The 24,175-nt window shown below is 56.0% G+C and overlaps 1 protein-coding gene across 9 annotated transcripts in view; it reads left to right on the top strand.

The window, feature by feature from the left end:
• LOC134908800 (uridine-cytidine kinase-like 1) overlaps window positions 1-24,175 on the top strand; it is a 157,410-nt gene that overhangs the window by 49,195 nt on the left and 84,040 nt on the right. Inside the window, exon 8 of one of the 9 annotated variants that reach the window (XM_063914924.1) lies at window positions 14,027-14,043. The exons of the other annotated variants lie outside the window; for them this stretch is intronic. Coding sequence (XP_063770994.1) covers window positions 14,027-14,043 — 17 coding nt within the window. The remainder of the gene's footprint in view (window positions 1-14,026; window positions 14,044-24,175) is intronic. 9 annotated transcript variants of the gene reach the window in all.

Raw genomic sequence — 24,175 nt, forward strand, 5'->3', positions numbered from 1 at the left:
TCCTGTGCTATATACAGGGGTTCTGCTGTAGTATGTAGCCAGTGCTCAGGCTCCTCTCATAGTCCACACTGACCCCTGCTGGTGTCCTCCGGGAATAACAGTCGCTGCAGCTCCTGTGCTATATGCTGTGCTATATGCATGTAGTTTGTAGCCAGTGCTCAGGCTCCTCTCATAGACCACACTGACCCCTGCTGGTGTCCTCCGGGAATAACAGTCGCTGCAGCTCCTGTGCCATATGCAGGGGTTCTGCTGTAGTAATGTAGCCAGTGCCCAGGCTCCTCTCATAGACCACACTGACCCCTGCTGGTGTCTTCCGGGAATAACAGTCGCTGCAGCTCCTGTGCTATATACAGGGGTTCTGCTGTAGTAATATAGCCAGTGCCCAGGCTCCTCTCATAGACCACACTGACCCCTGCTGGTGACCTCCGGGAATAAAAGTCGCTGCAGCTCCTGTGCCATATGCAGAGGTTCTGCTGTAGTAATGTAGCCAGTGCCCAGGCTCCTCTCATAGACCACACTGACCCCTGCTGGTGTCCTCCGGGAATAACAGTCGCTGCAGCTCCTGTGCCATATGCAGGGGTTCTGCTGTAGTAATGTAGCCAGTGCCCAGGCTCCTCTCATAGACCACACTGACCCCTGCTGGTGTCCTCCGGGAATAATAGTCGCTGCAGCTCCTGTGCTATATACAGGGGTTCTGCTGTAGTATGTAGCCAGTGCTCAGGCTCCTCTCATAGACCACACTGACCCCTGCTGGTGTCCTCCGGGAATAACAGTCGCTGCAGCTCCTGTGCTATATGCTGTGCTATATGCATGTAGTTTGTAGCCAGTGCTCAGGCTCCTCTCATAGACCACACTGACCCCTGCTGGTGTCCTCCGGGAATAACAGTCGCTGCAGTTCCTGTGCCATATGCAGGGGTTCTGCTGTAGTAATGTAGCCAGTGCCCAGGCTCCTCTCATAGACCACACTGACCCCTGCTGGTGTCCTCCGGGAATAACAGTCACTGCAGCTCCTGTGCTATATGCTGTGCTATATGCATGTAGTATGTAGCCAGTGCCCAGGCTCCTCTCATAGACCACACTGACCCCTGCTGGTGTCTTCCGGGAATAACAGTCGCTGCAGCTCCTGTGCTATATGCAGGGGTTCTGCTGTAGTAATATAGCCAGTGCCCAGGCTCCTCTCATAGACCACACTGACCCCTGCTGGTGACCTCCGGGAATAACAGTCGCTGCAGCTCCTGTGCTATATGCAGGGGTTCTGATGTAGTAATGTAGCCAGTGCCCAGGCTCCTCTCATAGACCACACTGACCCCTGCTGGTGTCTTCCGGGAATAGCAGTCGCTGCAGCTCCTGTGCTATATGCAGGGGTTCTGCTGTAGTATGTAGCCAGTGCCCAGGCTCCTCTCATAGACCATACTGACCCCTGCTGGTGTCCTCCGGGAATAACAGTCGCTGCAGCTCCTGTGCTATATGCAGGGGTTCTGCTGTAGTATGTAGCCAGTGCCCAGGCTCCTCTCATAGACCACACTGACCCCTGCTGGTGTCCTCCGGGAATAACAGTCACTGCAGCTCCTGTGCTATATGCTGTGCTATATGCATGTAGTATGTAGCCAGTGCCCAGGCTCCTCTCATAGACCACACTGACCCCTGCTGGTGTCCTCCGGGAATAAGTCGCTGCAGCTCCTGTGCTATATGCAGGGGTTCTGCTGTAGTATGTAGCCAGTGCTCAGGCTCCTCTCATAGACCACACTGACCCCTGCTGGTGACCTCCAGGAATAACAGTCGCTGCAGCTCCTGTGCTATATACAGGGTTTCTGCTGTAGTAATGTAGCCAGTGCCCAGGCTCCTCTCATAGACCATACTGACCCCTGCTGGTGTCCTCCGGGAATAACAGTCGCTGCAGCTCCTGTGCTATATGCAGGGGTTCTGCTGTAGTAATGTAGCCAGTGCCCAGGCTCCTCTCATAGACCACACTGACCCCTGCTGGTGTCCTCCGGGAATAAGTCACTGCAGCTCCTATGCTATATCCATGGGTTCTGCTGTAGTAATGTAGACAGTGCCCAGGCTCCTCTCATAGACCACACTGACCCCTGCTGGTGTCCTCCGGGAATAAGTCGCTGCAGCTCCTATGCTATATCCATGGGTTCTGCTGTAGTAATGTAGACAGTGCCCTGGCTCCTCTCATAGACCACACTGACCCCTGCTGGTGTCCTCCGGGAATAAGTCACTGCAGCTCCTATGCTATATCCATGGGTTCTGCTGTAGTAATGTAGACAGTGCCCAGGCTCCTCTCATAGACCACACTGACCCCTGCTGGTGTCCTCCGGGAATAACAGTCACTGCAGCTCCTGTGCTATATGCAGGGGTTCTGCTGTAGTATGTAGCCAGTGCCCAGGCTCCTCTCATAGACCACACTGACCCTCTGCTGGTGTCCTCCGGGAATAACAGTCACTGCAGCTCCTGTGCTATATGCAGGGGTTCTGCTGTAGTATGTAGCCAGTGCCCAGGCTCCACTCATAGACCACACTGACCCCTGCTGGTGACCTCCGGGAATAACAGTCGCTGTAGCTCCTGTGCTATATGCAGGGGTTCTGCTGTAGTAATGTAGCCAGTGCCCAGGCTCCTCTCATAGACCACACTGACCTCTGCTGGTGTCCTCCGGGAATAACAGTCACTGCAGCTCCTGTGCTATATGCTGTGCTATATGCATGTAGTATGTAGCCAGTACTCAGGCTCCTCTCATAGACCACACTGACCCCTGCTGGTGTCCTCCAGGAATAACAGTCGCTGCAGCTCCTGTGCTATATGCTGTGCTATATGCATGTAGTATGTAGCCAGTACTCAGGCTCCTCTCATAGACCACACTGACCCCTGCTGGTGTCCTCTGGGAATAACAGTCACTGCAGCTCCTGTGCTATATGCTGTTCTATATGCATGTAGTATGTAGCCAGTACTCAGGCTCCTCTCATAGACCACACTGACCCCTGCTGGTGACATCCGGGAATAACAGTCGCTGCAGCTCCTGTGCTATATGGTGTGCTATATGCATGTAGTATGTAGCCAGTGCCCAGGCTCCTCTCATAGACCACACTGACCCCTGCTGGTGACATCCGGGAATAACAGTCGCTGCAGCTCCTGTGCTATATACAGGGGTTCTGCTGTAGTAATGTAGCCAGTGCCCAGGCTCCTCTTATAGACCACACTGACCCCTGCTGGTGTCCCCCGGGAATAGCAGTCGCTGCAGCTCCTGTGCTATATGCAGGGGTTCTGCTGTAGTATGTAGCCAGTGCCCAGGCTCCTCTCATAGACCACACTGACCCCTGCTGGTGTCCTCCGGGAATAACAGTCACTGCAGCTCCTGTGCTATATGCAGGGGTTCTGCTGTAGTAATGTAGCCAGTGCCCAGGCTCCACTCATAGACCACACTGACCCCTGCTGGTGTCCTCCGGGAATAACAGTTGCTGCAGCTCCTGTGCTATATGCTGTGCTATATGCATGTAGTATGTAGCCAGTGCTCAGGCTCCTCTCATAGACCACACTGACCCCTGCTGGTGTCCTCCGGGAATAATAGTCGCTGCAGCTCCTGTGCTATATACAGGGGTTCTGCTGTAGTATGTAGCCAGTGCCCAGGCTCCTCTCATAGACCACACTGACCCCTGCTGGTGTCCTCCGGGAATAACAGTCACTGCAGCTCCTGTGCTATATGCAGGGGTTCTGCTGTAGTATGTAGCCAGTGCTCAGGCTCCTCTCATAGACCACACTGACCCCTGCTGGTGTCCTCCGGGAATAACAGTCGCTGCAGCTCCTGTGCTATATGCTGTGCTATATGCATGTAGTTTGTAGCCAGTGCTCAGGCTCCTCTCATAGACCACACTGACCCCTGCTGGTGTCCTCCGGGAATAAGTCGCTGCAGTTCCTGTGCCATATGCAGGGGTTCTGCTGTAGTAATGTAGCCAGTGCCCAGGCTCCTCTCATAGACCACACTGACCCCTGCTGGTGTCCTCCGGGAATAAGTCACTGCAGCTCCTGTGCTATATGCTGTGCTATATGCATGTAGTATGTAGCCAGTGCCCAGGCTCCTCTCATAGACCACACTGACCCCTGCTGGTGTCTTCCGGGAATAACAGTTGCTGCAGCTCCTGTGCTATATGCTGTGCTATATGCATGTAGTATGTAGCCAGTGCTCAGGCTCCTCTCATAGACCACACTGACCCCTGCTGGTGTCCTCCGGGAATAATAGTCGCTGCAGCTCCTGTGCTATATACAGGGGTTCTGCTGTAGTATGTAGCCAGTGCCCAGGCTCCTCTCATAGACCACACTGACCCCTGCTGGTGTCTTCCGGGAATAACAGTCGCTGCAGCTCCTGTGCTATATGCAGGGGTTCTGCTGTAGTAATATAGCCAGTGCCCAGGCTCCTCTCATAGACCACACTGACCCCTGCTGGTGACCTCCGGGAATAACAGTCGCTGCAGCTCCTGTGCTATATGCAGGGGTTCTGATGTAGTAATGTAGCCAGTGCCCAGGCTCCTCTCATAGACCACACTGACCCCTGCTGGTGTCTTCCGGGAATAGCAGTCGCTGCAGCTCCTGTGCTATATGCAGGGGTTCTGCTGTAGTATGTAGCCAGTGCCCAGGCTCCTCTCATAGACCACACTGACCCCTGCTGGTGACCTCCGGGAATAACAGTCGCTGCAGCTCCTGTGCTATATGCAGGGGTTCTGCTGTAGTAATGTAGCCAGTGCCCAGGCTCCTCTCATAGTCCATACTGACCCCTGCTGGTGTCCTCCGGGAATAACAGTCACTGCAGCTCCTGTGCTATATGCTGTGCTATATGCATGTAGTATGTAGCCAGTGCTCAGGCTCCTCTCATAGACCACACTGACCCCTGCTGGTGTCCTCCGGGAATAACAGTCACTGCAGCTCCTGTGCTATATGCTGTGCTATATGCATGTAGTATGTAGCCAGTGCCCAGGCTCCTCTCATAGACCACACTGACCCCTGCTGGTGTCCTCCGGGAATAATAGTCGCTGCAGCTCCTGTGCTATATACAGGGGTTCTGCTGTAGTATGTAGCCAGTGCTCAGGCTCCTCTCATAGTCCACACTGACCCCTGCTGGTGTCCTCCGGGAATAACAGTCGCTGCAGCTCCTGTGCTATATGCTGTGCTATATGCATGTAGTTTGTAGCCAGTGCTCAGTCTCCTCTCATAGATCACACTGACCCCTGCTGGTGTCCTCCGGGAATAACAGTCGCTGCAGCTCCTGTGCCATATGCAGGGGTTCTGCTGTAGTAATGTAGCCAGTGCCCAGGCTCCTCTCATAGACCACACTGACCCCTGCTGGTGTCTTCCGGGAATAACAGTCGCTGCAGCTCCTGTGCTATATACAGGGGTTCTGCTGTAGTAATATAGCCAGTGCCCAGGCTCCTCTCATAGACCACACTGACCCCTGCTGGTGACCTCCGGGAATAAAAGTCGCTGCAGCTCCTGTGCCATATGCAGGGGTTCTGCTGTAGTAATGTAGCCAGTGCCCAGGCTCCTCTCATAGACCACACTGACCCCTGCTGGTGTCCTCTGGGAATAACAGTCGCTGCAGCTCCTGTGCTATATGCAGGGGTTCTGCTGTAGTAATGTAGCCAGTGCCCAGGCTCCTCTCATAGACCACACTGACCCCTGCTGGTGTCCTCCGGGAATAAGTCACTGCAGCTCCTATGCTATATCCATGGGTTCTGCTGTAGTAATGTAGACAGTGCCCTGGCTCCTCTCATAGACCACACTGACCCCTGCTGGTGTCCTCCGGGAATAAGTCACTGCAGCTCCTATGCTATATCCATGGGTTCTGCTGTAGTAATGTAGACAGTGCCCAGGCTCCTCTCATAGACCACACTGACCCCTGCTGGTGTCCTCCGGGAATAACAGTCACTGCAGCTCCTGTGCTATATGCAGGGGTTCTGCTGTAGTATGTAGCCAGTGCCCAGGCTCCTCTCATAGACCACACTGACCCCTGCTGGTGTCCTCCGGGAATAACAGTCACTGCAGCTCCTGTGCTATATGCTGTGCTATATGCATGTAGTATGTAGCCAGTGCTCAGGCTCCTCTCATAGACCACACTGACCCCTGCTGGTGTCCTCCGGGAATAACAGTCACTGTAGCTCCTGTGCTATATGCAGGGGTTCTGCTGTAGTAATGTAGCCAGTTCCCAGGCTCCTCTCAAAGACCACACTGACCCCTGCTGGTGTCCTCCGGGAATAACAGTCACTGCAGCTCCTGTGCTATATGCAGGGGTTCTGCTGTAGTATGTAGCCAGTGCCCAGGCTCCTCTCATAGACCACACTGACCCCTGCTGGTGTCCTCCGGGAATAACAGTCGCTGCAGCTCCTGTGCTATATACAGGGGTTCTGCTGTAGTATGTAGCCAGTGCTCAGGCTCCTCTCATAGACCACACTGACCCCTGCTGGTGTCCTCCGGGAATAACAGTCGCTGCAGCTCCTGTGCTATATGCTGTGCTATATGCATTTAGTATGTAGCCAGTGCTCAGGCTCCTCTCATAGACCACACTGACCCCTGCTGGTGTCCTCCAGGAATAATAGTCGCTGCAGCTCCTGTGCTATATACAGGGGTTCTGCTGTAGTATGTAGCCAGTGCTCAGGCTCCTCTCATAGACCACACTGACCCCTGCTGGTGACCTCCGGGAATAACAGTCGCTGCAGCTCCTGTGCTATATGCAGGGGTTCTGATGTAGTAATGTAGCCAGTGCCCAGGCTCCTCTCATAGACCACACTGACCCCTGCTGGTGTCTTCCGGGAATAGCAGTCGCTGCAGCTCCTGTGCTATATGCAGGGGTTCTGCTGTAGTATGTAGCCAGTGCCCAGGCTCCTCTCATAGACCACACTGACCCCTGCTGGTGACCTCCGGGAATAACAGTCACTGCAGCTCCTGTGCTATATGCTGTGCTATATGCATGTAGTATGTAGCCAGTGCCCAGGCTCCTCTCATAGACCATACTGACCCCTGCTGGTGTCCTCCGGGAATAACTGTCGCTGCAGCTCCTGTACTTTATGCAGGGGTTTTGCTGTAGTAATGTAGCCAGTGCCCAGGCTCCTCTCATAGACCATGCTGACCCCTGCTGGTGTCCTCCGGGAATAACAGTCGCTGCAGCTCCTGTGCAATATGCAGGGGTTCTGCTGTAGTAATAATGTAGCCAGTGCCCAGGCTCCACTCATAGACCACACTGACCCCTGCTGGTGTCCTCCGGGAATAACAGTCACTGCAGCTCCTGTGCTATATGCAGGGGTTCTGCTGTAGTATGTAGCCAGTGCTCAGGCTCCTCTCATAGACCACACTGACCCCTGCTGGTGACCTCCGGGAATAACAGTCGCTGCAGCTCCTGTGCTATATACAGGGGTTCTGCTGTAGTAATGTAGCCAGTGCCCAGGCTCCACTCATAGACCACACTGACCCCTGCTGGTGTCCTCCGGGAATAAGTCACTGCAGCTCCTGTGCTATATGCAGGGGTTCTGCTGTAGTAATGTAGCCAGTGCCCAGGCTCCTCTCATAGACCATACTGACCCCTGCTGGTGTCCTCCGGGAATAACAGTCGCTGCAGCTCCTGTGCTATATGCAGGGGTTCTGCTGTAGTATGTAGCCAGTGCCCAGGCTCCTCTCATAGACCACACTGACCCCTGCTGGTGACCTCCGGGAATAACAGTCGCTGCAGCTCCTGTGCTATATGCAGGGGTTCTGCTGTAGTAATGTAGCCAGTGCCCAGGCTCCTCTCATAGACCACACTGACCCCTGCTGGTGTCCTCCGGGAATAACAGTCGCTGCAGCTCCTGTGCTATATACAGGGGTTCTGCTGTAGTAATGTAGCCAGTGCCCCGGCTCCACTCATAGACCACACTGACCCCTGCTGGTGTCCTCCGGGAATAAGTCACTGCAGCTCCTGTGCTATATGCAGGGGTTCTGCTGTAGTATGTAGCCAGTGCCCAGGCTCCTCTCATAGACCACACTGACCCCTGCTGGTGTCTTCCGGGAATAGCAGTCGCTGCAGCTCCTGTGCTATATGCAGGGGTTCTGCTGTAGTAATATAGCCAGTGCTCAGGCTCCTCTCATAGACCACACTGACCCCTGCTGGTGACCTCCGGGAATAACAGTCACTGCAGCTCCTGTGCTATATGATGTGCTATATGCATGTAGTATGTAGCCAGTGCCCAGGCTCCTCTCATAGACCGCACCTGACCCCTGCTGGTGTCCTCTGGGAATAACAGTCACTGCAGCTCCTGTGCTATATGCAGGGGTTCTGCTGTAGTAATATAGCCAGTGCCCAGGCTCCTCTCATAGACCACACTGACCCCTGCTGGTGACCTCTGGGAATAACAGTCGCTGCAGCTCCTGTGCTATATGCAGGGGTTCTGCTGTAGTAATGTAGCCAGTGCCCAGGCTCCTCTCATAGACCACACTGACCCCTGCTGGTATCATGCGGGAATAACAGTCGCGTTCTATTTCCTGCCACCTGTATGGACATTAGATATTTATGTTCTTTGTGCATGGCCTCAGGGCACGGGCTGCATGTGACCACATTACGCATGGCGTGTAACGTCACTGGCAGGATCACCGGAGCTATGTGAGGATAGATACACCTGGGGTTACAGTCCCTATGTATTATATAGATGAGTGAGGCCAGGTGTGGGTGATCCAACGCGTTTCATGCGGAGTAAAGCTCCGAATACCAGGTAAATGGAATCACTTCAAAATCAAACCCATTATATAGAAAATCCCTCTTACTATAGATGGAGCCGCACGCGCTGGGGGAGGGCCGGGAGCAGCACGCGCTGGGGGAGGGCGGGGAAATCGTGTGCCCGGTGCCCCCCTGAGGATGCCAGCCAGTAGAGGCACAGATAGTCAGGCCTCACAGCATGGCATGTGTACAGGATGTCAGTCTTCTCTCTGAGCCAGGCATGGCGTATGACTTGTCTAATGATACAGTGCATGGCTCTGTCACTGCCGCATGTCCTCCTGTGTCCTGTAATCTGCTGTCTGTGGCCTCCTGCGTTTCCACATATCCTATGTATTATCGCTCTCTGGCCCTGCGCCCCCTCTTCCTCTGGCGCTGCTCCCTGCCTGCGCCCCCTCTTCCTCTGGCGCTGCTCCCTGCCTGCGCCCCCTCTTCCTCTGGCGCTGCTCCCTGCCTGCGCCCCCTCTTCCTCTGGCGCTACTCCCTGCCTGCGCCCCCTCTTCCTCTGGCGCTACTCCCTCCCTGCGCCCCCTCTTCCTCTAATGCTGCTCCCTGCCTGCGCCCCCTCTTCCTCTGGCGCTGCTCCCTCCCTGCGCCCCCTCTTCCTCTGGCGCTACTCCCTGCCTGCGCCCCCTCTTCCTCTGGCGCTGCTCCCTCCCTGCGTCCCCTCTTCCTCTGGCGCTGCTCCCTCCCTGCGTCCCCTCTTCCTCTGGCGCTGCTCCCTCCCTGCGTCCCCTCTTCCTCTGGCGCTGCTCCCTGCCTACGCCCCCTCTTCCTCTGGCGCTGCTCCCTCCCTGCGCCTTCCACCCTTTTCTTCTGGTGCTGCTCCCTGCCTGCGCCCCCTCTTCCTCTGGCGCTGCTCACGGCTTATGCCCCCTCTTCCTCTGGCGCTGCTCCCTCCCTGCGCCCCCTCTTCCTCTGGCGCTGCTCCCTCCCTGCGCCCCCTCTTCCTCTGGCGCTGCTCCCTCCCTGCGCCCCCTCTTCCTCTGGCGCTGCTCCCTCCCTGCGCCCCCTCTTCCTCTGGCGCTGCTCCCTCCCTGCGTCCCCTCTTCCTCTGGCGCTGCTACCTGCCTACGCCCCCTCTTCCTCTGGCGCTGCTCCCTCCCTGCGCCCCCTCTTCCTCTGGCGCTGCTCCCTCCCTGCGCCCCCTCTTCCTCTGGCGCTGCTCCCTCCCTGCGTCCCCACTGGCGCTGCTCCCTCCCTGTGTCCCCTCTTCCTCTGGCGCTGCTCCCTCCCTGCGTCCCCTCTTCCTCTGGCGCTGCTCCCTGCCTACGCCCCCTCTTCCTCTGGTGCTGCTCCCTGCCTGCGCCCCCTCTTCCTCTGGCGCTGCTCCCTGCCTGCGCCCCCTCTTCCTCTGGCGCTGTTCCCTGCCTGCGCCCCCTCTTCCTCTGGCGCTGCTGCCTGCCTGCGCCCCCTCTTCCTCTGGCGCTGCTGCCTGCCTGCGCCCCCTCTTCCTCTGGCGCTGCTCCCTCCCTGCGCCCCCTCTTCCTCTAATGCTGCTCCCTGCCTGCGCCCCCTCTTCCTCTGGCGTTGTTCCCTGCCTGCGCCCCCTCTTCCTCTGGCGCTGCTCACTGCCTGCGCCCCCTCTTCCTCTGGCGCTGCTCACTGCCTGCGCCCCCTCTTCCTCTGGTGCTGCTCCGTGCCTGCGCCCCCTCTTCCTCTGGTGCTGCTCCCTGCCTGCGCCCCCTCTTCCTCTGGTGCTGCTCCCTGCCTGCGCCCCCTCTTCCTCTGGTGCTGCTCCCTGCCTGCGCCCCCTCTTCCTCTGGTGCTGCTCCCTGCCTGCGCCCCCTCTTCCTCTGGTGCTGCTCCCTGCCTGCGCCCCCTCTTCCTCTGGTGCTGCTCCCTGCCTGCGCCCCCTCTTCCTCTGGTGCTGCTCCGTGCCTGTGCCCCCTCTTCCTCTGGCGCTGCTCCCTCCCTGCGCCCCCTCTTCCTCTAATGCTGCTCCCTGCCTGCGCCCCCTCTTCCTCTGGCGTTGTTCCCTGCCTGCGCCCCCTCTTCCTCTGGCGTTGTTCCCTGCCTGCGCCCCCTCTTCCTCTGGCGCTGCTCCCTGCCTGCGCCCCCTCTTCCTCTAATGCTGCTCCCTGCCTGCGCCCCCTCTTCCTCTGGCGCTGCTCCCTGCCTGCGCCCCCTCTTCCTCTGGCGCTGCTCACTGCTTATGCCCCCTCTTCCTCTGGCGCTGCTCCCTGCCTGCGCCCCCTCTTCCTCTGTCTCTGATCCTGCGCCCCCTCTTCCTCTGGCGCTGCTCCCTCCCTGCGCCACCTCTTCCTCTGGCGCTGCTCCCTCCCTGCGTCCCCTCTTCCTCTGGCGCTGCTCCCTCCCTGCGCCCCCTCTTCCTCTGGCGCTGCACCCTCCCTGCGCCCCCTCTTCCTCTGGCGCTGCACCCTCCCTGCGCCCCCTCTTCCTCTGGCGCTGCACCCTCCCTGCGCCCCCTCTTCCTCTGGCGCTGCACCCTCCCTGCGCCCCCTCTTCCTCTGGCGCTGCACCCTCCCTGCGCCCCCTCTTCCTCTGGCGCTGCACCCTCCCTGCGCCCCCTCTTCCTCTGGTGCTGCTCCCTCCCTGCGCCCCCTCTTCCTCTGGCGCTGCTCCCTCCCTGCGCCCCCTCTTCCTCTGGCGCTGCTCCCTCCCTGCGTCCCCTCTTCCTCTGGCGCTGCTCCCTGCCTACGCCCCCTCTTCCTCTGGCGCTGCTCCCTCCCTGCGTCCCCTCTTCCTCTGGCGCTGCTCCCTCCCTGCGTCCCCTCTTCCTCTGGCGCTGCTCCCTCCCTGCGTCCCCTCTTCCTCTGGCGCTGCTCCCTGCCTACGCCCCCTCTTCGTCTGGCGCTGCTCCCTCCCTGCGCCCCCTCTTCCTCTGGCGCTGCTCCCTCCCTGCGTCCCCTCTTCCTCTGGCGCTGCTCCCTCCCTGCGTCCCCTCTTCCTCTGGCGCTGCTCCCTCCCTGCGTCCCCTCTTCCTCTGGCGCTGCTCCCTCCCTGCGTCCCCTCTTCCTCTGGCGCTGCTCCCTCCCTGCGCCTTCCCCCCTCTTCCTCTGGCGCTGCTCCCTCCCTGCACCCCCTCTTCCTCTGGCGCTGCTCCATCCCTGCGCCCCCTCTTCCTCTGGCGCTGCTCACTGCTTATGCCCCCTCTTCCTCTGGCGCTGCTCACTGCTTATGCCCCCTCTTCCTCTGGCGCTGCTCCCTCCCTGCGCCCCCTCTTCCTCTGGCGCTGCTCCCTGCCTGCGCCCCCTCTTCCTCTGTCTCTGACCCTGCGCCCCCTCTTCCTCTGGCGCTGCTCCCTCCCTGCGCCCCCTCTTCCTCTGGCGCTGCTCCCTCCCTGCGCCACCTCTTCCTCTGGCGCTGCTCCCTCCCTGCGCCCCCTCTTCCTCTGGCGCTGCTCCCTCCCTGCGCCTTCCCCCCTCTTCCTCTGGCGCTGCTCCCTCCCTGCGCCTTCCCCCCTCTTCCTCTGGCGCTGCTCCCTCCCTGCGCCTTCCCCCCTCTTCCTCTGGCGCTGCTCCCTCCCTGCGCCTTCCACCCTTTTCTTCTGGTGCTGCTCCCTGCCTGCGCCCCCTCTTCCTCTGTCTCTGACCCTGCGCCCCCTCTTCCTCTGGCGCTGCTCCCTCCCTGCGCCCCCTCTTCCTCTGGCGCTGCTCCCTCCCTGCGCCCCCTCTTCCTCTGGCGCTGCTCCCTCCCTGCGCCCCCTCTTCCTCTGGTGCTGCTCCCTCCCTGCGCCCCCTCTTCCTCTGGCGCTGCTCCCTGCCTGCGCCCCCTCTTCCTCTGGCGCTGCTCACTGCCTGCGCCCCCTCTTCCTCTGGCGCTGCTCACTGCCTGCGCCCCCTCTTCCTCTGGCGCTGCTCACTGCCTGCGCCCCCTCTTCCTCTGGTGCTGCTCCCTGCCTGCGCCCCCTCTTCCTCTGGCGCTGCTCCCTGCCTGCGCCCCCTCTTTCTCTGGCGCTGCTCCCTGCCTGCGCCCCCTCTTTCTCTGGCGCTGCTCCCTGCCTGCGCCCCCTCTTTCTCTGGCGCTGCTCCCTGCCTGCGCCCCCTCTTTCTCTGGCGCTGCTCCCTGCCTGCGCCCCCTCTTTCTCTGGCGCTGCTCCCTGCCTGCGCCCCCTCTTCCTCTGGCTCCGCTCCCTGCGCCCCCTCTTCCTCCGCTCCCTGCGCCCCCTCTTCCTCTGGTGCTGCTCCCTGCCTGCGCCCCCTCTTCCTCTAATGCTGCACACTGCCTGCGCCCCCTCTTTCTCTGGCGCTGCACACTGCCTGCGCCCCCTCTTTCTCTGGCGCTGCTCCCTGCCTGCGCCCCCTCTTCCTCTGGCTCCGCTCCCTGCGCCCCCTCTTCCTCTGGCTCCGCTCCCTGCGCCCCCTCTTCCTCTGGTGCTGCTCCCTGCCTGCGCCCCCTCTTCCTCTAATGCTGCACACTGCCTGCGCCCCCTCTTCCTCTGGTGCTGCTCCCTGCCTGCGCCCCCTCTTCCTCTGGTGCTGCTCCCTGCCAGCGCCCCCTCTTCCTCTGGTGCTGCTCCCTGCCAGCGCCCCCTCTTCCTCTGGTGCTGCTCCCTCCCTGCGCCCCCTCTTCCTCTGGCACTGCTCCCTGCCTGCGCCCCCTCTTCCTCTAATGCTGCTCCCTGCCTGCGCCCCCTCTTCCGTTGGCGCTGCTCCCTGCCTGCGCCCCCTCTTCTTCTGGCGCTGCTCCCTGCCTGCGCCCCCTCTTCCTCTGGCGCTGCTCCCTCCCTGCGCCCCCTCTTCCTCTGGTACTGCTCCCTGCCTGCGCCCCCTTTTCCTCTGGTGCTGCTCCCTGCCTGCACCCCGTTTTCCTCTGGTGCTGCTCCCTGCCTGCGCCCCCTCTTCCTCTGATGCTGCTTCCTCCCTGCGCCCCCTCTTCCTCTGGCGCTGCTCCCTCCCTGCGCCCCCTCTTCCTCTGGCGCTGTTCCCTGCCTGCGCCCCCTCTTCCTCTGGTGCTGCTCCCTGCCTGCGCCCCCTCTTCCTCTGGCCCTGCTCCCTGCCTGCGCCCCCTCTTCCTCTGGCGCTGCTCCCTGCCTGCGCCCCCTCTTCCTCTGGCGCTGCTCCCTGCCTGCGCCTTCCCCCCTTTTCCTCTGGAACTCTCCCTCACTGTCCCTGTCCTCCCCTCTCTTATTGCGCTCTCTCCTCATGTCCCTGTCACCTTATGCTCTGACGTCTGTCTGTGGCGCTCTCTGGTCCTGTCCTGTATTGCCCTCAGCATCGGCCCATCTATCTGACAGCCTGTTTCAAGTTGTTTTCCTTCTTTCTTCTTAACCGCACACGTGTGATCCTGCGTGCTGTGACGTTAACCCTTGGTTGGCCTGTCTTGCTGTGTCAGCGGGAGATCACAGTGAGGTAGGAGTGTGGGGAATATAATGATGGGAGGGTGGGTGTGTATTTTATTGTTTTGTGGCATGTGGTGTATAGTGTCATGAATACACATTTACATGTATAGAAAACGGTCAGCCTGTACCTACACACTCACAGTATATACTGCACTCACAGTATATATCCATCCTCTGCCCTCGCTCCTTCTCTTTCCTCTGACCGGGCTGCCCTCGCTCCTCCTCTTTCCCCTGACCGCTGCTCCTTTTCTTTTCCCTGACCTTGATCCTTTTCTTTCTCCTGACTGCGCCGCCCTCGCTCCTCCTCTTTCCCTTGACTGCGCTGCCCCTGCTCCTCCTCTTTCCCCTGACCGGGCTGCACTCGCTCCTCCTCTTTCCCCTGACCGGGCTGCCCTCGCTCCTCCTCTTTCCCCTGACCGGGCTGCCCTCGCTCCTCCTCTTTCCCCTGACCGGGCTGCCCTCGCTCCTCCTCTTTCCCCTGACCGGGCTGCCCTCGCTCCTCCTCTTTCCCCTGACCGGGCTGCCCTCGCTCCTCCTCTTTCCCCTGACCGGGCTGCCCTCGCTCCTCCTCTTTCCCCTGACCGGGCTGCCCTCGCTCCTCCTCTTTCCCCTGACCGGGCTGCCCTCGCTCCTCCTCTTTCCCCTGACTGCGCTGCTTTCCTTTCCCCTGACCTCACTGATTTTCTTTCCCCTGACTGCGCTGCCCTCGCATCTCCTCTTTCCCCTGACTGCGCTGCCCTCGCATCTCCTCTTTCCCTTGACTGCGCTGCCCTCGCATCTCCTCTTTCCCTTGACTGCGCTGCCCTCGCATCTCCTCTTTCCCCTGACCGGGCTGCCCTCGCTCCTCCTCCTTTCCCCTGACCGGGCTGCCCTCGCTCCTCCTCCTTTCCCCTGACCGGGCTGCCCTCGCTCCTCCTCCTTTCCCCTGACCGGGCTGCCCTCGCTCCTCCTCCTTTCCCCTGACCGGGCTGCCCTCGCTCCTCCTCCTTTCCCCTGACCGGGCTGCCCTCGCTCCTCCTCCTTTCCCCTGACCGGGCTGCCCTCGCTCCTCCTCCTTTCCCCTGACCGGGCTGCCCTCGCTCCTCCTCCTTTCCCCTGACCGGGCTGCCCTCGCTCCTCCTCCTTTCCCCTGACCGGGCTGCCCTCGCTCCTCCTCCTTTCCCCTGACCGGGCTGCCCTCGCTCCTCCTCCTTTCCCCTGACTGGGCTGCCCTCGCTCCTCCTCCTTTCCCCTGACCGGGCTGCCCTCGCTCCTCCTCCTTTCCCCTGACCGGGCTGCCCTCGCTCCTCCTCCTTTCCCCTGACCGGGCTGCCCTCGCTCCTCCTCCTTTCCCCTGACCGGGCTGCCCTCGCTCCTCCTCCTTTCCCCTGACCGGGCTGCCCTCGCTCCTCCTCCTTTCCCCTGACCGGGCTGCCCTCGCTCCTCCTCCTTTCCCCTGACCGGGCTGCCCTCGCTCCTCCTCCTTTCCCCTGACCGGGCTGCCCTCGCTCCTCCTCCTTTCCCCTGACCGGGCTGCCCTCGCTCCTCCTCCTTTCCCCTGACCGGGCTGCCCTCGCTCCTCCTCCTTTCCCCTGACCGGGCTGCCCTCGCTCCTCCTCTTTTTTTTTTTTCCTCTAACGTCCTAGTGGATGCTGGGGACTCCGTAAGGACCATGGGGATAGATGGGCTCCGCAGGAGACATGGGCACTTTAAGAAAGAATTTAGGTTCTGGTGTGCTCTGGCTCCTCCCTCTATGCCCCTCCTCCAGACCTCAGTTTGATACTGTGCCCAGAGCGAGCTGGGTGCTTTTCAGTGAGCTCTCCTGAGCTTGCTGTGAGAAAGTATTTTGTTAGGTTTTTTATTTTCAGGGAGCTCTGCTGGCAACAGACTCCCTGCATCGTGGAACTGAGGGGAGAGAAGCAGCCCTACTCTCTGAAGCTAGGTCCTGCTTCTTGGGCTACTGGACACTATTATCTCCAGAGGGATCGTACGCAGGATCTCACCCTCGCCGTCCGATCCCAGAGCCGCGCCGCCGTCCCCCTCGCAGAGCCGGAAGACAGAAGCCGGGTGAGTATGAGAAGCAAGAAGACTTCGAAATCGGCGGCAGATGACTCCGTTCTTCACTGAGGTAACGCACAGCACTGCAGCTGTGCGCCATTGCTCCCACACACCTCACATACTCCGGTCACTGTAAGGGTGCAGGGCGCAGGGGGGGGCGCCCTGGGCAGCATTTGGACCTCTTTTTGGCAAAAGTAAACATATATACAGTTGGGCACTGTATATATGTATGAGCCCTCGCCATGAAAATGTATATTTAAGCGGGACAGAAGCCCGCCGTCGAGGGGGCGGGGCTTCTTCCTCAGCACTCACCAGCGCCATGTTTTTTCTCCACAGCACCGCTGAGAGGAAGCTCCCCGGTCTCTCCCCTGCTTATACCATGGTAGAAGAGAGGGTTTTTAAGAAGAGGGGGGGCACATCATTTGGCGCAGATAATAACAGCGCTACTGGGTAAACATTAAATTGCTGTGTTTTTTCTTGGGTCATATAGCGCTGGGGTGTGTGCTGGCATACTCTCTCTCTGTCTCTCCAAAGGGCCTTGTGGGGGAATTGTCTTCAGATGAGCATTCCCTGAGTGTTTGGTGTGTCGGTACGTGTGTCGGTACATGTGTGTCGACATGTCTGAGGTAAAAGGCTCTCCTAAGGAGGTGATGGAGCAATTGTGTGTGTGTGTGTGTGGTGTCTCCGTCGACAACGCCCGACACCTGATTGGATATGTTAAATTAAGCGCTAAGGTGAATTTATTGCACAAAAGATTAGAGAACAGACAGTGAATCTACCCATGTCTGTCCCTATGTCGCAGAGACCTTCAGAGTCTCTCAATGCTCACTATCCAAGATAATAAACACTGATATCGATACGGAGTCTGACTCCAATGTCGACTACGATAATGCAAAGTTACAGCCAAAATGGCAGAAAAGTATTCAATATATGATTATTGTAATAAAAGATGATTTGCATATCACTGATGACTCATCTGTCCCTGACACGAGGGTACACATGTTTAAGGGGAAGAAAGCTGAGGTAAATTTCCCTCCTCTCATTAAGAAAAAGAGCGGGAATCTCCAGACAAGAAGCTGCAGCTTCCCACAAAGAATTCTCAGGGAGTATCCTTTCCCTACTAGGGCCAGGATACGATGGGAATCTTCCCCTAGGGTGTACAAGGCATTGACACGTTTACCCAAAAGGTAGCGCTGACTTAACAGCTATCCTCAGGGATCCTGCAAATAGCATGCAGTAAAAGTACTTTGAAGTCCATTTACTCAGACCGGCGGTTGTGTCGGCATGGGGTTATAGCGCTGTAGCAGCGTGGACATGGAGACCCTAGTATGTGTATACGTATGTATGTATGTATGTATGTGTGTGTGTATATATATATATATATATATATATATATTTCTCTGACGTCCTAGTGGATGCTGGGAACTCCGTAAGGACCATGGGGAATAGCGGCTCCGCAGGAGACTGGGCACATCTAAAGAAAGCTTTTGGACTAGCTGGTGTGCACTGGCTCCTCCCCCTATGACCCTCATCCAAGCCTCAGTTAGATTTCTGTGCCCGACGAGAAGGGTGCACACTAGGGGCTCTCCTGAGCTCTTTGTGAAAGTTTTAGTTTAGGTTTATTATTTTCAGTGAGACCTGCTGGCAACAGGCTCACTGCATCGTGGGACTAAGGGGAGAAGAAACGGACTCACCTGAGTGCAGAGTGGATCGGGTTTCTTAGGCTACTGGACATTAGCTCCAGAGGGACGATCACAGGTTCAGCCTGGATGGGTCCCGGAGCCGCGCCGCCGTCCCCCTTACAGAGCCAGAAGAGCGAAGAGGTCCGGTGAAATCGGCGGCAGAAGACGATCCTGTCTTCAGATAAGGTAGCGCACAGCACCGCAGCTGTGCGCCATTGCTCTCAGCACACTTCACACTCCGGTCACTGAGGGTGCAGGGCGCTGGGGGGGCAGCGCCCTGAGACGCAATAAATCGATAAAACCTTATATGGCTAAAATAAATGCATCACATATAACTCCTGGGCTATATGGATGCATTTAACCCCTGCCAAAACATACAGAAAAACGGATGATAAGGACGCCGAGAAAGGGGCGGAGCCTATCTCCTCAGCACACTGGCGCCATTTTCCCTCACAGCTCAGTTGGAGGGAAGCTCCCTGGCTCTCCCCTGCAGTCACTACACTACAGAAAGGGGTTAAAAAAGAGAGGGGGGCACAAATTAGGCGCAGTATAAACAATACAGCAGCTATAAAGGGAAAAACACTTATATAAGGTTATCCCTGTATATATATAGCGCTCTGGTGTGTGCTGGCAAACTCTCCCTCTGTCTCCCCAAAGGGCTAGTGGGTCCTGTCCTCTATCAGAGCATTCCCTGTGTGTGTGCTGTGTGTCGGTACGTTTGTGTCGACATGTATGAGGAGAAAAATGATGTGGAGACGGAGTAGAGTGTCTGTAATAGTGTTGTCACCCCCTAGGGGGTCGACACCTGAGTGGATGTACTGTTGAAATTGCGTGACAGTGTCAGCTTTGTATAAAAGACAGTGGTTGACATGAGACAGCCGGCTACTCAGCTTGTGCATGTCCAGATGTCTCATACAGGGGCTCTAAAGCGCCCGTTACCTCAGATACAGACGCCGACACGGATACTGGCTCCTGTGTCGACGGTGAAGAGACAACAGTGATTTCCAATAGGGCCACACATTGCATGATTGAGGCAATGGAAAATGTTTACACTTTTCTGATAATGTGAATACCACCAAAAAAAGGGGTATTATGTTTGGTGAGGAAAAACTTCCTATAGTTTTCCTGAATCTGAAAAATAAAATGAGGTGTGTGATGATGCGTGGGTTTTCCTCCGATAACAATTGATAATTCTAAAAAGTTATTGGCAGTATACCTTTTCCCGCCAGAGGTTAGGGTGCGTTGGGAAACACCCCCTACAGGGGATAAGGCGCTCACACGATTGTAAGAACAAGGGCTCTACCCTCTCTTGAGATGGCCGCCCTTAAGGATCCTGCTGATAAAAAGCAGGAGGGTATCCTAAAATGTATTTACACACATACTGGTGTTATACTGCGACCAGCTATCGCCTCAGCCTGGATGTGCAGTGCTGGGTGGCGTGGTCGGATTCCCTGACTGGAAATATTGATATCCTAGATAAGGACAGTATATTATTGCCTATAGAGCAATTAAAAGATGCTTTTCTATATATGCATGATGCACAGCGGAATATTTGCCGACTGGCATCAAGTATAAGTGCGTTGTATTCTACCAGTAAAGTGGTCAGGGATTCCAAACGGCATTTGGAAGTATTGCCTTAAAAATGGGGATGTACCCTAGGTCGCCTCTCAAAATAAGACGCCGTATTATCAGGCGCAGTCCTGGTTGGCAAGCGGACAAAAGGGTTCCTCTTTTCTGCTCGTGACAGAGGGAGAGGAAAATGGCTGCAGAGATCAGCCAGTTCCCAGGAACAGAAACCCTTTTCCGCCGCTGCCAAGCCCTCAGTATGACGCTAGGGCTTTACAAGTTCAGGCACGGTGGGGGCCCGTTCTCAGTGAATTTCAGTGCGCAGTGGGCTCACTCGCAAGTAGACCCCTGGATCCTTCAGGTAATATTTCAGGGGTACAAATTGGAATTCGAGACGTATTCCCCTCGCCGTTTCCAAAAGTCTGTTTTACCGACGTCTCCCGCTGACAGGGAGGCAGTTTTGGAAGCCATTCACAAGCTGTATTCCCAGCAGGTGATAATTAAGGTACCCCTCCTGCAACAGGGAACGGGTTATTATTCCACACTATTGTGGTACCGAAGCCAGACGGCTCGGTGAGACCGATTTTAAAATCTAAAATCTTTGAACACTTACATACAGAGGTTCAAATTCAAAATTGAGTCACTCAGAGCAGTGATTGCAAACCTGGAAGAAGGGGACTACATGATGTCTCGGGACATCAAGGATGCTTACCTTCATGTCAAAATTTACCCTTCTCACCAAAGGTATCTCAGGTTATGGTACAGAACTGTCACTATCAGTTCAGACGCTGCCGTAGGGATGGTCCACGGCACCCCGGGTCTTTACTGAAGTAATGACCGAAATGATGATATTCCTTCGAAGGAAGGGAATTTTAGTTATCCTTTACTTGGACGATTCCCTGATAAGGGTAAGATCCAGAGAACAGTTGGAGGTCGGTGTAGCACTATCTCAGGTAGTGTTGCGGCAGCACGAGTGGATTCTCAATATTCCAAAATCGCAGCTGGTTCCGACGACTTGTCTTCTGTTCCTAAGGATGATCCTGGACACAGTCCAGAAAGTATGGTGTTTCTCCCGGAGGAGAAAGCCAGGGAGTTATCCGAACTAGTCAGGAACCTCCTAAAACCGAACCAAGTCTCAGTGCATCAATGCACAAGGGTTCTGGGTAAAAATGGTGGCTTCCTACGAAGCAATCCCATTCGGCAGATTCCACACAAGAACTTTCCAGTGGAACCTACTGGACAAATGGTCCGGGTCGCATCTTCAGATGCATCAGCGGATAACCCTGTCACCAAGGACAAGGGTGTCCCTCCTGTGGTGGTTGCAGAGTGCTCATCTTCTAGAGGGCCGCAGTTTCGGCATTCAGGACTGGGTCCTGGTGACCACGGATGCCAGCCTGCGAGGCTGGGGAGCAGTCACACAGGGAAGGAATATCCAGGGCTTATGGTCAAGCCTGGAGACAAAAATATCCTGGAACTAGGGGCCATTTACAATGCCCTAAGTCAAGCAAAGCCTCTGCTTCAGGGTCAACCGGTATTGATCCAGTCGGACAACATCACGGCTGTCGCCCACGTAAACAGACAGGGCGGCACAAGAAGCAGGAGGGCAATGGCAGAAGCTACAAGGATTCTCTGCTGGGCGGAAAATCATGTGATAGCACTGTCAGCAGTGTTCATTCCGGGAGTGGACAACTGGGAAGCAGACTTCCTCAGCAGACACGACCTCCACCCGGGGGAGTGGGGACTTCACCCAGAAGTCTTCCAACTGATTGTAAACCGTTGGGAAAAACCAAAGGTGGACATGATGGCGTCCCGTCTTAACAAGAAACTGGACAGATATTGCGCAAGGTCAAGGGACCCTCAGGCAATAGCGGTGGACGCTCTGGTGACACCGTGGGTGTACCAGTCAGTGTATGTGTTCCCTCCTCTGCCTCTCATACCAAAAGTACTGAGAATCATAAGAAGGAGAGGAGTAAGAACTATACTCGTGGTTCCGGATTGGCCAAGAAGGACTTGGTACCCGGAACTTCAAGAGATGCTCACGGAAGACCCGTGGCCTCTACCTCTAAGAAAGGACCTGCTCCAGCAGGGGCCTTGTCTGTTCCAAGACTTACCGCGGCTGCGTTTGACGGCATGGCGGTTGAACGCCGGATCCTGAAGGAAAAAGGCATTCCAGATGAAGTCATCCCTACCCTGGTCAAAGCCAGGAAGGATGTAACCGCAAAACATTATCACCGCATTTGGCGAAAATATGTTGCGTGGTGTGAGGCCAAGAAGGCCCCTACAGAGGAATTTCAACTAGGTCGTTTCCTCCATTTCCTGCAGACAGGACTGTCTATGGGCCTAAAATTAGGGTCCATTAAGGTTCAAATTTAGGCCCTGTCGATTTTCTTCCAGAAAGAACTGGCTTCAGTACCTGAAGTTCAGACATTTGTAAAAGGGGTACTGCATATACAACCTCCTTTTGTGCCTCCAGTGGCACCTTGGGATCTCAATGTTGTTTTGAGGTTCCCTAAGTCACATTGGTTTGAACCACTCACCACTGTGGACTTAAAATATCTCACATGGAAGGTGACGATGCTGTTAGCCCTGGCTTCAACCAGGCGTGTGTCAGAATTGGCGGCTTTTATCATATAAAAGCCCTTACTTAATTTTTCATTCTGACAGGGCAGAATTGAGGACTCGTCCTCAATTTTCTCCCTAAGGTGGTTTCTGCTTTCCACATGAACCAACCTATTGTGGTGCCTGCGGCTACTAGGGACTTGGAGGACTCCAAGTTACTTGACGTTGTCAGGGCCCTGAAAATATATGTTTCCAGGACGGCTGGAGTCAGAAAGTCTGACTCGCTGTTTATCCTGTATGCACCCAACAAGCTGGGTGCTCCTGCTTCTAAGCAGACTATTGCTCGTTGGATTTGTCGTACAATTCAGCTTGCACATTCTGTGGCAGGCCTGCCACAGCCAAAATCTGTAAAAGCCCATTCCACAAGGAAAGTGGGCTCATCTTGGGCGGCTGCCCGAGGGGTCTCGGCTTTACAACTTTGCCGAGCTGCTACTTGGTCAGGGGCAAACACGTTTGCTAAATTCTACAAATTTGATACCCTGGCTGAGGAGGACCTGGAGTTCTCTCATTCGGTGCTGCAGAGTCATCCGCACTCTCCCGCCCGTTTGGGAGCTTTGGTATAATCCCCATGGTCCTTACGGAGTTCCCAGCATCCACTAGGACGTCAGAGAAAATAAGATTTTACTTACCGATAAATCTATTTCTCGTAGTCCGTAGTGGATGCTGGGCGCCCATCCCAAGTGCAGATTGTCTGCAATACTTGTACATAGTTATTGTTAACAAAATCGGGTTATTATTGTTGTGAGCCATCTTTTCAGAGGCTCCTTCTGTTATCATGCTGTTAACTGGGTTCAGATCACAAGTTGTACGGTGTGATTGGTGTGGTTGGTATGAGTCTTACCCGGGATTCAAAATCCTTCCTTATTGTGTACGCTCGTCCGGGCACAGTATCCTAACTGAGGCTTGGAGGAGGGTCATAGGGGGAGGAGCCAGTGCACACCAGGTAGTCCTAAAGCTTTTTACTTTTGTGCTTAGTCTCCTGCGGAGCCGCTATTCCCCATGGTCCTTTCGGAGTCCCCAGCATCCACTACGGACTATGAGAAATAGAATTATCGGTAAGTAAAATCTTATTATATACAGCAAAAAAGTGGGAGCACTCACCAGTCTTCATTAAAGCAAAGTTTTAATTTATAATTCCATACCAGACAGAGTAGTATCGACGTCGATACTACTCTGTCTGGTATGGAATTATAAATTAAAACTTTGCTTTAATGAAGACTGGTGAGTGCTCCCACTTTTTTGCTGTATATTGCACTGGTGACTCCCAATAGGTCTCCAGTTTTGGACAGGACCCCAGCAGAAAAATCTTAAGACGTGAGTGTGGACCCAACGCTTGGTGTGTATATATATATATATATATATATATATATATATATATATATATATATATATATATATATATATATATATATATATATATATATATCTCATGCCCAAAGAGACATTAGTCTACTGGGTTCTAGAGTCAACGCTATGTCGATTTCTGCTAGACCTGTCCTGTGGAACATGCACAGGTGATGCCGACCAAAAGAGGCATATGCAAGGTTTACCTTACAAGGCTGAGGATTGTGTGGAGAAGGGCTCTCGGACCTGATCTCCACAGCTATAGCTGGTAATTCTGAACTTTTGCCTTATATTCCTGCACAGCCTAAGAAAGCACGACATTATCGAATGCAGTCCTTTCGATCACAAAGCAAGAAAGTCCGAGCACCGTCCTTTCTTGGCAGGGGCAGAGGAAAGAAGCTGCACAACACAGCTAGTTCCCAGGAACAGAAGTCCTCCCCGGCCTCTACAAAATCCACCGCAGGACGATGGGGCTCCACAGGCGGAACTAGGCCTGGTGGGGGCACGTCTTCGAAATTTCAGCCACAAGTGGGTTCACTCCCAGGTGGATCCCTGGGCAATAAAAATTGTGTCTCAGGGATACAAGCTGGAAGTCGAAGAGATGCCCCCTCACGATACCTTAAATCGGCCCGACCAGCTTCCCCCCACGAGAGGGAAATAGTGTTAACTGCAATTCATAAATTGTATCTTCAACAGGTGGTGGTCAAGGTTCCCCTCCTTCAACAGGGAAGGGGTTATTATTCGACCATGTTTGTAGTCCCGAAACCGGACGGTTCGGTCAGACCCATATTGAATTTAAAATTCCTGAACATATACCTGAAAAGGTTCAAGTTCAAGATGGAATCGCTGAGAGCGGTCACCGCAAGCCTGGAAGGGGGGGATTTTATGGTGTCT

Source organism: Pseudophryne corroboree, chromosome 4, assembly GCF_028390025.1.
Source record: "Pseudophryne corroboree isolate aPseCor3 chromosome 4, aPseCor3.hap2, whole genome shotgun sequence".
NCBI lineage: Eukaryota > Metazoa > Chordata > Amphibia > Anura > Myobatrachidae > Pseudophryne > Pseudophryne corroboree.